The 16,011-nt window shown below is 33.2% G+C and overlaps 1 protein-coding gene across 1 annotated transcript; it reads right to left on the bottom strand.

The window, feature by feature from the left end:
* Positions 1 to 1,523: 1,523 nt before the first annotated feature.
* LOC143236666 (E3 ubiquitin-protein ligase TRIM71-like) lies at positions 1,524 to 14,243 on the bottom strand. Its single transcript, XM_076475051.1, has one exon. The coding sequence runs from the start codon at positions 13,107 to 13,109 to the stop codon at positions 10,794 to 10,796; it is 2,316 nt and encodes a 771-aa protein (XP_076331166.1). The 5' UTR covers positions 13,110 to 14,243; the 3' UTR covers positions 1,524 to 10,793.
* Positions 14,244 to 16,011: the final 1,768 nt, after the last annotated feature.

The raw sequence follows: 16,011 nt of genomic DNA, 5'->3' as shown, positions 1-16,011 counted from the left end.
GTAGGTATCTGTCCGTGGGTAGATCTTCTGTACACAGTTGTGATTATTTGTCTTGCTTGTTTGCTGATGAGTATGTCAAGAAACGATAGACTTCTCTCTCTCTAAACTAGGCCCCTGCCAAGGTTTCGTTTCGTTTCACACACTGACTTGAAGACAGTTGCCGTCCATTCTACAACGTTTCATCATGAATACTCTGCTTAAACAATCTATCAAACAATTAAAAATGCTATCTTGAAAACACTCTTAGTTATAAAGATACCAGCGCATTGCTTTATCTCTTAGGTACCCTGGCAGTGATAGGTGTGTACGACAGTTTGTCATAAGGTAAGAAAAACAAATTCGACGAGGTTGCCTAACAAAACTAACAAGTATAATCCTTATATTTAGGCTTAGAATTAGCAGTATTAAGTAATTTTCTGTCAGAAACAAGACTCTTTTAAATTACAAACTAAATTCGCTTCTGTATTTGTTCATTTAGCATATGTAACGACAGGACTGGTTGTTTTTGACAAAGCTTCATACAGTGAGTTATGTGCATTCTGTCTACCGCGGAGAAGTAACCCCTTAACCCTACAGCTGACGCATCACCAGAAGACAAACAAGGTTTGTTTGTTTATTTACAACTTCGGGCAAAAATGTTCGAGACCCGATCTTAAATTTGAAGTTATACACTAGAGCAGTGGTTCTTAACCTGGGGGTTGTTTAAAGTTTCTCGGGGTCACGGATAGTTTGGGAATTATTGAGGAAATCACAGAGCAGTTTGTAGTTTTGTGGCAAGTGCCTGTAACTGCCCACCAATGAGAAACACGCTGAAGTGCGGTTCAATTTTACTCAAAATTTTCATATATTACAATGTTTCGAATTGTCTAAATTTTTAACTATATATTAATACATCGAACTTAAAACTTAAATATCAAAGTTTCCATCGTATTTAGTATATTTTCTCATTATATATATATAATATATCAACCCTCACACTGAGTGGATAAGTAGGTTTTGTATGATGTTCGGTAATTCCATGGATTTTACATTTGTTTAACACTTGTAGCATTTTTCAAGGTCATTTATTTGTAACATTTTCAATAAATTAGGATCTTTATATAGTTTTGTTTTATTCTACCTTTACATAAAGCTCACCATTACAAAAATTATTATAGGGGTCACGGTAATACCCTGGAGTTTCAGGGGGTAAGGCGATAAAAAAGGTTAAGAACCACTGCACTAGAGGAAAGGCACCATCCATCACCACCTCCTGGGGTAACAACCACTGAAAATGGCCGTAACATTATAATTATAACGCCCACACAGATGAAAGGGAGAACATGCTCGGTGATGGGGTTAGATCTCGCCACCTTCTGATTGCGAGTTGAATACCCTAACTGCCCCACGTTACTAACAAGTTGATACTGGAAAGTGTTACAGTAATAACCACAGTGTTTGGCTGTTGTTTCCCTCTCACCTGAAAAGAAATATTAATAAACTTTATAGTGGCTTTGTATGACTAAAAATATCAAGAACACAGACACATTTGAGATAAATTTTATTATCCACTACAAACTGTACTACATACACAATATTCAGATAATACGACCATTTAATGACAATAACAATGTATTACACCACAAAAATGATCCCTTACTAAAAAGCATGTTACATATTAAACACATCTGCTAATGTTTAGTAAAGCACGTTACACAATCAGGTCTCAAATCTGTTACATTCACTGTTACTCAATTACTAAACATACGTTAGCTTCCAATTTCTAGCAAAACGTGTTACCAACATAATAAACAAGATTACACTCCATAATATACTCAGTATTAAAAGCAGTATTAACTTGTTACGCTAATATTTGAAACAATGTTTAATATATATTACAAGACATGCTACACAACACGTTAAAACTCGTTTCATAAAACTAACACGTCATATCATGTACACTGAGCTAGGAAGTGCCATTCTGATCGATACACGTTAATGATAATTCTTTCCTTGGCCTACTCATCAACAAGGTAAGTCGGAAATTACGTGTTCGTAAACGAAACGCTCGACAAGAATCAATAGCAGGCTGAAATTGGTTGACAAAATTCATCCGTGCTCTGTAAACTTTAAGAAATGAACACAGCACCATTCAATAAAATATACCTTTAAAAGACCATGTAATACAACCTGGCTATAAGGTGCAGACCAGTGTTTCTCAACTTTTTCCAGTATCATTCGATCCTGTAAGTTTTTCACGATAACTCATTCACCAACCCCAGTTCGGCAGAAAGACCAAAAAAAAAATTACAAAATTAAAATGGAAAATTCTTCATTATGACTTAAGTACACATCAGACCACAATTAGAATAAATAATAAATGCATTTATCTAACTACAGCTACAATAATGACTTTTTTTTTTTAATAGTGAATTTGTTGTATAATTGGTAACACTCATTCACCATGATACTGATCACATTAACCACTGGGTGTTGACATTCACGTGGTTGAGAAACACTGGTCTAGGCAATATGCAAGAAAGCTCTTTATAACATGCTTCATAATTCTGACTGACGACCAGAAATCTCAATAATTAAAGGATCGTGCAGAGATTCGACATTTGTAAACAAGATGGACACCGTGAAATACCTTTGAAGGGTATTTTTCGTACACAATCTGTATTTTTAAAGACACTAAGGAAACAACAACAACAAAGGTTTTAATTTGAGTATTTTAAAGCAAACGCACACACATGAAATATATATATCTTCGAAAAAATCCAATTTCAAGACAATAACATTGAAGAACTATTTTAACTGTCGTGTACATTGGAAATTTTAACGACTTTACTATTACGGAAGGAAGAAACAACAAGAGGAGTATTTACATTACATTCCACCTTACCATTCCACAAGTAGTATTACATTACATCCCATCTGACCATTCTACAAATAGTATTCTAGTTCATTTTCAAAATACAAATCCACCACCACCATCAATAACAACAACTGCACAACACATATCAAATAATGACACACGAAGTAGGAAATAAGTGAAATATAACTCCATTGATCTCTGAACAGTGACTGCACCACCATAGAGTAGACTGTATTAGCCCAAGACAACACCGCCTTCCCCTCTTTCGGCTGGAATTCAGAAACACCCTAGACCTAACAATGGAGAAGTCTGTTAACGAATCAACCATATTAGGGACTGTAAATCTCAAACTACAGTAAGGAGCAATGAAGTTTCCAACCTACTTTTGGCTGGTTAGTCTGATTAAAGGCCATTATACATCAAATGACAGAACATACAACACCTTTGCCAATTCCACTAATTGGCATCGATTAGGAGAAAAACACTCGTGAGTTTTGAACTCGCGCTCCCGAAATCCCTGAGAATTATCTGAATAATGTTTGTCTTGTTAGTTCAGTAAATGCTCTTATGTAAACCAATCATATTTTATTCTAAAATGGCTAATTCTATAAACATATTTTCTTTTGAAAGAAATTAATATCAAAATTTGTTCATAACCTTTATTCATTTGACATAAGATTAACTTAGAAACCCAAAACTTTACCATACCACACAGCCCTGTACATAATATTTACTTAAATATCTGGGCTCTGTCATCATACAGAATCATACCACTCAGCTCTGTCATCAGAAATAAGGCGTTTACCATAATCACTTGCTATTGTGATTATAGAGAATATGGTACTTATCTCTGCCATCAAAGATAATACACTTATTAAAGGTAACTATCTCTGGCATGAAAGATAATGATACACTTACCAAAAGTACCTATCTCTGTCAAAGATAATATTTACCAAAAGCACTCATTTCTGTCAACACAGAGAAAGATTACAACAAATATCAAAATCACCAAGCTGTGGAAAGTGTAAGCACAATATTATTACCAAACATCCCCAAGTGAAATATGAACTTCACAGACATAATACAAAGACAGAAGCATTTTGTTCACTGTAATCTCTAATGATCCAATAAAATTGTTTGGTGGATAACACATTTAACTGAAATCTGTCTATGTAAGAGGCAGTTATTTCAAATTATCAATGATTTTTAAAAATATCAAAAAACAATTTCCAAAAGGAACAACTTATAATACCACCCAAGATTATACAATTGGAACTACTAAACAGCCACAACAGATAAGTAAAAATGAGAAGTTACAACAAAGACTGATTTTTCACTGTTGATGGGTTATTTTTATTTGGAGAGACCAACATGTTAATCTTTGTTACACTTGCACACTTTAAAGCATTATATTTGAACCTCCCATAATATGCAGCAATGAAACATGGTGTTATATTACTAAGTATAATGCACCAATGAGACTCTAGTGCAGTTTATGGTAATAGACAAAGTGTGTGTATATATATACACGATAATTTGGAAAACAATCTGCATTTTATAGTTTTTGTTGTTGTTTTTCACCATTTGAATATAATACAGAGTTAAAGCTCATAAGAAAGTAGTCATTTGAAAATTTTTCATGGCTTGCCTTAGGGCCCTGAAAGCTCTTGGATTTTTGATCAAATTTTATGCATTCTCTTGAGAGTAATTTTCATAATTTGATGAATGTTTACCAGGACAGAATGAAATATGGGGAGCTCAACCAACTTCCACTTTCTAAACCATTGATGCATGAAACTAGTGTCTCGCTTTATGGACTGGTAGAGATGTGCCTGAAACTGATACAAAATACTGTATACTGACTTAACCAAATCAGTGAAACCGTTTGACGGCTGCCATCTATATCCCACAATTCCAAGGGCTTTTAAGATACAGTTACACTGTCCCTTAAGAAAGTGTAGGACACTGAAAATAGGCCTATGGCCTGGAACTTGAATATACATGATAGCTTCAAAAGCACTGGAAGTTAACATGCCTTTTAATGGAGCAGGCAACCTTGAGCTTAATGATCAGACTTGTACCAAATATAACTATCAATGGTAAACCAGTCAGGAACATAGACCATTTGAATGCTAGGGTTGCACCCAGATAAAATAGGGTTCAAAACATTTGAAAACCCATAAACACTGTAGGTATAGTGTAGGATTTCACTGACCTTATGGTCTTTTTTTCAGTTATGGAACATAAAACCTACCACAAACAAGAATTGTGGCACAACAAGTGTATGATGATCAAGCCACATTACAGGAATCTTACTAATTAATCACCACAAAAATAACACAATATAAACTGTAAAACTGTTTCATACATACACACACAAATGAAATATACAATTAACACTACTCATACTATTTACATTCAAACTATAATAATAAAATTACTACATAATTATGTTGTTGAAATTGTGAGAAATGGATTGTTTTATAACAATAGCAACAAACAATTTACATTAGAACTTCAAGGTTAACCAGCCATAATATACACCTCACAATTACTACAAATCTTTTACACTTCCCATTAAAAACACTGGAATGGGATTTGTGGATAGAAGGACAGTTCCTAAGCCGGCAAACAGCTTATTTTCCTTTACCATTTTTTTTTTCAAAGTTGAGCTTTCAATTAATTATACACACATAAAGTACCATATGTCAAATTCCCCCTACCATAAACTTGAAGGTGCCTACAAAACAACTGGAATTTCAAAAACATCAACTGAGCCATCTGAGCATGGTCATTAAACACTGACCTATTTAAAGCTACAAGCATGAGTTGACTAAAGTCACTGAGCAGTTTAATATTTCCAATGCTCCCTCTTTCTCCATCATTTGAAACTTGCCAACCTCGAATACATGGATAAAAATGTAAAGGAACATCAAGAGATTTCCCATAATGCCTCAGATGAATATTTTCACAGTCTTTCATCTATCCCTTTAAGACAAAAAAAATCCTTCCCTCTATATTATAGCTAGAGGTAGTCTACACAATGTTTATCACAAGAACAAACTTAACTGAACGACTTAGTAAAATAAAAGAACAGCAAACAACCATCACAAATGTAAATAACGAGAACAATGTCTCAGAGAAAACTTGCGAGGTAGAGACACTGATGGTCCCCAACTTTAGATATAAAGTGCACTACCATGTAAATGACTTTTCTGGATGAACAGCATGGACTCAAGGAACCTATGAAAGGGCCATAGATGATGAAACTCATTCACAAACTAAATACCATCAATAACACATACAGTATGACTTAAAAGTAAATGTTACTATTTTTTAACCATCTAAATGTATTTATATTTTACATTACTTACACATATGTTCCAGTATTTTAAGAAATATGAACCTAGGTACACATAACTTTCATTTTTTTTAATGACTGTTTCTCATAGATACATGTACTTTATGGCATTTTCTTTTTTTAACTTTAACTACAAGAAAGCAACATTTTTAAACTTTTTGGTTTCTCTTCTTCACTTACTTACATTTAATTGCCGTGACAAAATTAATACATATCCAACAGACTTCACAGATTAATTGGTCCTAAAAATATACAAATAGTATTTTTTCAAACAACAAATAAATCCTTTGTCTGCCTTCTTATAACTTAACAATCAGCTTTAAACTAGTGTTTCACAGAATAAAACAAGACACACAAAGTAGAAAATTCATTCTGTGAATCTACCAAAATATGAAGTGACAAAGACAACTACTGTCCAAAAATAACATATATTTTACCTTTCAAAGCACAGAAACTCATAACAAATGTGGTAAGCTTATCAAAACATGTATTATTTTTGAAAATGTATCATAATCAGGCCAGAAATACAGCTAAGTGTTTCTTATAGGCTCTCCACTTATGTTAAACATTTTTCATACATTTTCCATGATTAAATTGACATGAAAATTAATTTGTTATTGACATCAAAGTTAATTCTTTCAGCAGTGTATATAGTTTATCTACATGGACACTTATTAAAAACTTAATTAACCACATCTATAAATGTATAAACTAATTTGTAAGAATATTTCTTCAAGTATTTCAAGGCTTTTTCTCCTTTAAACCACAGTTAAGGGTTAAAACCAAAATGCCTGAAATCAACCAAATCTAAAAACTTCATTTCTGATCTACAATTAAAATCCTCTGAAAACAATTTTTTTCACAAATGTTCGAAACACCTAATTATACATTACACTAACTGAGTATATTCAGAATTCTACAACACAGGATTAGAAAAGTTGTAACCTCTAATACAAGTTAGTACAAAGATTGAGCTAATTTTTTGAAAAGACAGTAAAACTGCTTAGGAGATACAATTAGTTAAAAAGAATTTCAAACTTTGTATTAATAAATTTGAAAACTAAAACTGGATCACTTACAACCAGTCTTCTGAAAAATGTATAATGTGAAAATCAATTAATGAAACTGTTTTAGATGTTTGACAGTCTTGCTGTCATAAACAAAACCAACCACATAAACAATGTAAAATAGAAATAATTTAGATTTTTTCCTCACATGGCACACAATTTACAATATTTATAAATAATTTTTAAAAATAAAATGTTTCTTCAAACCAATAAATACTGCTTGTTTTCATTTGCTGTCTCTCATTACTTATAGAAGCACTTTGGTCATAAGCCTTACACAATCAACACACAATGAAGTAAGGTGTAATAGCCCAGAGAGCAGTGCATGTTAGTATTACTCCATCTGAAAAATATTGTTCTTAAAATAAATGGTAAACACGTTTAAAAATGAATAACATAATAATCAAAATAAATAATGTTGGTCTAATTACTTTTTGTTCTAAGCCTTACACAAGCAACACACTATGAAGTAAGGTGTAATAGCCCAGAGAGCAGTTCATGTTAGTATTACTCCATCTGAAAGATACTTTTCTTTATAAAAATGGTAAACATGTTTTAAAAATGAATAACAAAATAATCAAAATAAATAACGTTGGTCCAATTACTTATTGAAGTACTTATGGTCCTAAGCCTTACACAATCAACATACAATGAAATAAGGTGCAAATGCATAGCCCAGATAGCAATGCATTGTATATGATTTAATCTTCAGCTGTTTTAACTTGAAACTTAACAGAACAATTTTAGTTTTTAATACAAACAAGGGAGAAAATTAAAACTACATAACATTTTAATTACAATAAAACTCTAACAAAACAAATGAACTATGTCAAGATTAACGTGATTAGAACAATACAACGTGGTTGAATTACAGCATCTTAAAATATCTATTTACTTACTATTTATTTACTTTTGCATGCAAGTAAAGAGTTTTAAAGAAAATCAGCTTATAGTATAATTTGTTGATGTTTTCAGATGAAGAATTTTTTAGTTTTATTCTATAAGATATATTATCAAAGCTACAATTGTTTTAATAAAAGTTAAGCAGAATTATATACAAATGTATTTATTTAATTTACATAAATTAAGCAAAACTGCATACTAACTTCACTTTTATTAGAAGAATTACACTGAACTATATCAAGTTCCATCCAGATGATGCAGGTTACACTTTGAAGAAATTTCAGTGATTAATGTCTGTGACTGGCTTATAAGCACTTGTAATTCATCTTAAAATTAGTCCATTTCGATCCAAAAAATTTCCTACTTGAATTAGTTCTATTAAATATATAAATATTAATTTAAAAGAATTATTCAGTTAGTAATAAACAGACTCAACTATTCTAGATGAATGTTTCAGAGGTGTTTGAAGCCATATAATCTAAACACATAATTAAAATTATTCCAGTGACAAAAAATGTATTATAAACAAAATTTACAATATTTGTCATGGTCAAAAAAACATAGGCCTTATTTAAATCAACTTTATCTTCCCATAGTACCAAAGCATCATCTGAAGTAATATTTTAGGCCATACAATCGGCATGAATCTATCTCACTGTACAGGATAAATTTTCTAATATGCTATTTACCTACAAAAGGAGTATCATTTTTGAATTTCATGCAAAGCTACACGAGGGCTATCTGTGCACAAAAGGAGTAATGAACATAAGCGTTCTTGGAATTTTCAGATTTATGCATATGAATACAAATAATAAACATTTAGTATAAGAAAATATAATGACTCAGAAGGAGAAACTTCACTCTGATAACTTGTTCTGAAATAATTCAGTAGCTAAGCTTTGAACAATTTCTTCTCATAGAGAAGTGTTTAAGTGGGAAGATTTTTATTTTTTATATCAAATGGAGATGAATTTAATTTTGTAAAAAGCAATATAAATAAGGAAGTATAATATCTAATACAAAAATGTTCAGTTTTGTTTAGAACAATTTCTTTTGTATTTTAACAAACATGGAATTACAGAAACTGACTGATATTTTCTATATATGTACGTAAGAATTCCACACAGAAATGATCATCCCATGATATTACGTCATTTTTAACTTGGAAGAAAAAAGCAAGGAACCTTGGGCTTGTACCCTCATATAATGGAATGCATATGCTCTGTTCTGATCAGCAGTGGGTTGGATACGTGTCTGTGTTTCTCTGAATGCATCTTGGATTGGCTGAATTTGTGGTCTTGGAAAGAAATCCCTCTTTTGACTGTTACAGCAGGAAGTAGTGAAGATGACAATGTTACTTTACTTTTAGGATTTCAGGATACAAGATACTTTACTATGTTTCTATCATCATGAAAGGGACACTTCCATACGGAGTTCTTATGCATATATATCACACTGGTTAAGTTGACATATATATATTATATATGTATTTATGGATTAAACTGGTTTTCAGGTGTTAAAAGTAACATCTGAAGAAACAATCCAATTAAAGATCAAATAAATATGGACAAGTCACTATCACATGATTTAACAAATAACACAAAATGCACAAGTTTCACAAGTCATGAACAATGTACTCCAAGAAATCCCTGAGAGGAACACATGTGAGATACTAGTATAGGATATGCAGAATGTTCACCAGAAACCCATATCTACATTCATTCTGATATGCAGTTACATTCAACAGAATGAATATCAGAACTATATCTTCAGAATTTGGAGAACTTGTGTGTGTGTTAAAATACAGTCTTTGTCTCCTATAAAGAACAGGAACTTTTGGGTTCTTTACTAAAAACATCCAAACCATGGAAATGTGATTCTAATATGATTGTTGTCAAACTTAATAAAGCAAGTTCAAAGATCTAACAACTAACTTGTGTATATTACAGTACACAACTTAAAAACACCATGTATAAGAAATTACAAAGATTTTTAACACCTGATGTTGCTTGTAAATAACAACCAACTAATTAATGAAGCTACCTAACAAACACATTGAAATTTCTGTGAGTTTGACTCCCATTTTGTGGGGAATTGCATTGTTTTAAGACTATCATTCTAAAATAATGCAATTCTAAACAAATATATTTATTAAAACTTTACTGAAATTCTATTCCAACAATGGGTAAAATCTACAAATTGAAAATATTAGACACTCTTTAAATTACTAATACACTGTATATCAATAAATTACAACTATTTTTTTTACCTCAAGTTACATTCAGTTAAGCTTTTCAAAACATCTTTTAAACATAACATAAGCAAAATTATTGGTTTTTATTTGACCAGAATATAAATGTTTGTATACATATCTGTAAATTAAGAAACAAATTTGTATATTTGTACATAAAAACATCTTCTGCAATAAATATTTATAAGCCTATATATACCTCATATTGTTATTATTACAAATAAACCTCATCTTTGTCTAACTCTAGCTAATGGTCTTCAGGATACATAGTTATAAAAATGTATATAGTAAGAACTAGCATCTTAAAAAACTGTAACATCAATTAAACCTCAGTCGCACGTCTTAGGATTCTATCTAGTATACCTGGATTCGATTGTTACCAAAATCTACCACAACAATTAGGCCATCTGAACTGATACAAACACCTGAAGGACGATCCATTTCACCTGGACCACTTCCTAGTGTTCCAAACTTGCAAAGAAAAGTTCCATTTGGTTGGAATATCTGGATTCGGTGATTTCTGGAATCAGCAACAATGATGTTCCCTTCGGGATCCACAGCAACACCTTGTGGCCGCAAGAACTGTCCGTTGCTTGATCCTTCTGTGCCTAGGAAACGAGCCGACTGAAAATCTGGATGGATCACAAGAATACGATGGTTGTTAAAATCTGTCACAACCATATATCCTTCTGGATTGAAAGAAACACCACGAGGAGAGTCAAAGTGCTTACATAAAGCACCTTCAAATCCATACTTGTTAACGAACGTTCCATCTGCCTGAAAGAGTTGAACACGATGATTACGAGTATCTGATACCAAAATCTGTCCTTCAGAGTTTACTGCAACATCCCAAGGATAGTTGAATTGGCCATTTTTAATTCCCTTTTCACCAAATTTTAATAGGAACGTACCATCAAAGGTAAAAACTTGAATTCTATGGTTATCTTTATCTGCAACAATAATTCTGTTTTGAGCATCAGTAGCTATTCCTGCAGGTCGGTCAAACTGCCCAGGACGAGATCCAGGAAATCCAAACTTGTACCTGAAGGACCCATCGCTGTTAAAAATTTGAATGCGATTGTTGCTTCGATCAGCCACAATAATATAGCCTTCTCTATTAATGCAAACACCCCACGGCCTACAGAGCTGACTTTCTCCATCTCCTTCACTACCAAAGGAAAACAATACTTGTCCTATAGTATTGTAATTCCTTCCTGATCGCACCAGAACGTTAAATGGACTGCGCTGAATATGCATTCCATGCAAAGTTACAGACACAATGTGGTGACCTTCAGTATGTGGTCGATAACTCGCTACGTAGGTACCATTCTGATAATCTACAATATCAGCACGGAATAACATTCCATCAGGACCCTGAACAACAGCATGGACTGGATCACCACCCACGAGTCGAACATCACCTAAGTGATCCTTAGTCTGGACAGTAAAAGTAGAAATTCGACCTCGAAGAGCACACTTCAATCCCTCGCCCACGGCAATACAATTTGGAGCAAAACCACCACTACTGATGAAACCTAGAGCACTAACTGCACTTAACAGAGCATTGTCTGGTGGGGTAAAGAGAATATTATCATCTTCCTGAGGCTGTAAGTGATTCTGATAATGTCTTAACTCATGTAACTCTGTATATGCTTTGTCTTTAGCCTTTAAAATATCAATATCTGATCCTGAATCAAGCACACGTTGAATAAACTCCACTATCCGAGTCATTTTTCCTAATGCTACTTTCAAGTCTTCCATTTGCAAATGTAACGATCTCCCTTTCACTTGACGAATGGTTTCTACACGTTGCAATAACTCTCTTTCCCTCTCTTCAAGAACATTCATGTGTCTTTGTATTGTTTCATGAACATCAGCAGAAACATTCTGGGCTCTGACTTCTACTCTGTCTGTCATCTGTTGGGTTATTTCAATGCTTTCCTCAATTGCTTGCAGTCTTGCTTTTGCATCACACAGCAACTTGAATATGAGAACTTTGGAATTCTGTATTGCATCTTTTAAATAGATAAAACTGTGATTTCTGTGTAACTTCAGTGCACATTCTCTACATAGTGGTTCATTACAGGTATCACAAAACAGTCTGAGCACTTCGCTTTTGTGCACATCACAATAATAGTCTGAATGACTACCAACAGGTTGGGTAGAAGATGTACAATGCTGAGATAAATCATTTGTAAATCGTATAATGTAGTGTTCTTTTGTCAAACGAACACGCTGATGAGCTTGAATGCAGTTCTCACACAACAATTCATTGCAATCTTGGCAGCGACCTACAGCATTATTTCCTTCTTCACAACAGCTGCACAGAATCAGAGATATCTCTAGTCCATTCAAACCATTTTCATACTCAAAATCATCTTTCACTACTTCTAATATATTCCCAATAAGTAAATTTGACACTATAGTGTCTAACCCCAAATTCTCTGAAATAGCAGAAATTTTTTGTTGACAAGTTGGGCATTTTAAATACCCAGATAATGAATCTTGGCTAAGTTCATTGAACTGCTCCAGGCAATATTTGCAAAATGTGTGCAAGCATGGTAAAACTTTAGGTTCTAGACTTTGAGCTAGACATAGTGGACAAATTAATGTTTGGCATGTTCTTTCAACCTGAGTATTGGGAAAGGCAGTAGCCATTTGAAACTTCATTTAAAATAATAAAACATTCTTCCTTTTTAGACAAATATCTGTTTAAAAGTCATAAAATAAAATTATTTAATATTCTTTATGGTTATTAACTCTCCCAGATTTCTTAAATAATTGAGCAGGCAAAATATTTGCGATTCATTTATAATTTTTATCTGAGGAAAACAACAAAAATGAAGTCTAGAAATAACATATCCATCCCATCACCAACCAAGAACTCAATGCTAAAATTTTATTCTGAATGGAAATTTCAACATATTGTAACAAGTGAAATGCACAAACCATATTTTTCTTGCACTTATGCTATATTTTTAAAAATATGTTTACTTAGGTCCTATTGTAAAATAACGTAAATATTGCTATTCCCACAAAAATTATGTAGCTTAAACAAGAAAAATATGGGAAAGAAAAATTAAAGTGATATTGAGGTCAGCTCTATGAAAAAAGGTAAAGGTATATAAAAACAAGAACTGCTCAAGCTAACATTTGGAAAAACACATTTTGTTAAATCTTTATAACTTCTGTAAATCTAGGGTACCTGGTACTGTAATAGTGACGCTGTCAAATATAGTAGATAGGAACAGTATAGCAACGTATGCTTTAATTTATAGTATTCTGTTTTCCAAAGTGCACTACCAAGTGTAACTCAAGTTGGCACAATGCCACTACTATTACTAGCAATACTGGCATCAGGCCTACTAACAAACTGTATTTTTGTAATATTACCAGCACTGTTTGCCACAAAAACATCTATAAAAACAGAATCCAAAGATAATAAAATAATCGTAATCGTAAGCAGCGTGACATATCAAAACTGCTTAAAAGATATTTTTGGCAATATATTACTTCCTTACTCTTACAACCTACTCTGTTTCTATGACGGTGAGCATGACGTCAAAAGAAAGGCGATCGCCATATCTTACGTAATAAATCACTGATCGTTCATTATATCATCAACACGCGAAATTTATGTTTACGTGTGTTAGTTACACACCATAATTTCTTCATCTGCACTTTACGGAAACACATAGCATTCCTATATCAAAATTTTTTTGTCCCCTCATTAACCATTGCTCTTACAACTCTTTACCACTTCCCCCATTTTTAATGTGCGTAAACGCGTGTTGAAAGCTCTGGTTTTCTATACCTGTTGCACCCTCTTGTGGTAACATACATAATTATCGAGTTACAGAGATAAAATTGTTCTTTGTTTAGTACAAAACTACACAAAGAGTTGCCTGTGCTCTATCCACCACGGTTTCATACCGCTATGCCACTGGAGGAGGACGGGAGAGATAAAATTGAGCATTTTCGTTTAGAACTATATGTATTTCATATTTATCCAACTTCTCTATTCGCAATCTATGGATCGCGGTATCAAAACCTGTGGCCGAACATGTTCGCGTTTTCAGTCATGGGGCGTTGTAAGTTTACAGTCAATCCCATTATTTGTTGTCAAAGACTAGTCCAAGAGCTGACGGTAGACGATGTTGACTAACCAACTTCCTTCTAGCTTATTACTTCAAAATTAGAGATGGCTAGTGGATTTAACATTTGAGTCGCTTTGAACAAAAGTTAACAAATAAACAACAACAAAAAATCGCGGAGGAAATGTAACAGAACCACAAATAAGACAAAATATATCGATGGAAAACGTGATTTTGTTTGTATACAGTTTAGTACAAAGCTACACAATGGAATATGTGTGTTGTACCCACCACGGGTATTTGTAACCTAATTATTGCCATTATAAGTCCACATACATACTGTTTAGCTATTGGTGGTAATGCGTTTTTGATTCTATAAAAGTATCACTAACGTTGTATATACTTTTATAATAATGTTTTCCATAAAAAATGAATAGTTACGACCATATAGGTAATAGGTATAAGTTTGTCTGTCTGAAACTTTCCTCACAAGTTTCTCGAGCAAGCGCAACAAATCTCATATCGTTAGAATCCAGATTGAGTACTGGTTTTTCAATTCAGAACCACCTTACATTTTATGCTCAGCCAAACTTTTAGTGTCATCACGTGAAGAATGGCTTGATTTCAACTTTAGTTTTTTATTTTGTTTTTACTTATTTTTTGAATTTCGCACAACGCTACTCGAGGGCTATCTGCGCTAGTCGTCCCTAATTTAGCAGTGTAAGACTAGAGGGAAGGCAGCTAGTCATCACCACCCACCGCCAACTCTTGGGATACTCTTTTACCAACGAATAGTGGGACTGACCGTCACATTATAACGCCTCCATGGCTGGGAGGGCGAGCATGTTTGGTGCGACCGGGATTCGAACCCGCGACCCTCGAATTACGAGTCGAACGCCTTAACACGCTTGGCCATGCCGGGCTCGCTTTAGTTTTTATTTGCAAAGTATTTGGTATAAACAGCTTAACCGCGTGTAATGTCTTAAGAAATGAACGATACAATAAATATAATTTCTATGGGTTCTTTTTAATTACCTAGGTCTATAATACGCATATGCAGTTTCAAATCCATATGCTTATCATCTTGTGAACACGCATTGAGACATTTCTGCATATTCAGCTAGGTTTGCCTTTATTGCAATTTTATATTTTCTCTATTTTGCAACAATTTAGCTTTAGTTCGTTTCATAGATTACCACAAACACCTTTCTAACTACGTTTTTCTTTACTACGGGCTTAGACCTTCGTTTTTGTGAGTTTCTCTTTATTTCGACTCGTAACTTTACTTTATTGTTTACGTATAGTTTTATTGAGCAAAGTTACATCTACTTGAGTTTGTCTGACCGTGTACTTTTTATTTATTTTTGAAATACACCAGGATTTATCATCTAGCACATACTGCTTGCAAGAAAGTATATCCTAAATGCTATGCTGAAAGTAATATAAGGAAGATACAAGCGAAAGGCATCAAAATTATA

The sequence above is a fragment of the Tachypleus tridentatus genome, chromosome 13, assembly GCF_004210375.1.
Source record: "Tachypleus tridentatus isolate NWPU-2018 chromosome 13, ASM421037v1, whole genome shotgun sequence".
NCBI classification, from domain to species: domain Eukaryota; kingdom Metazoa; phylum Arthropoda; class Merostomata; order Xiphosura; family Limulidae; genus Tachypleus; species Tachypleus tridentatus.
The sequence above is the reverse complement of the archived record's forward strand: the minus strand, read 5'-3'. Positions and strand labels throughout refer to the sequence as shown.

Coding starts and splice junctions, on each gene's coding strand:
- LOC143236666 (XM_076475051.1), bottom strand. CDS start 13,109: ATGAAGTTTCAAATGGCTACTGCCTTTCCCAATACTCAGGTTGAAAGA.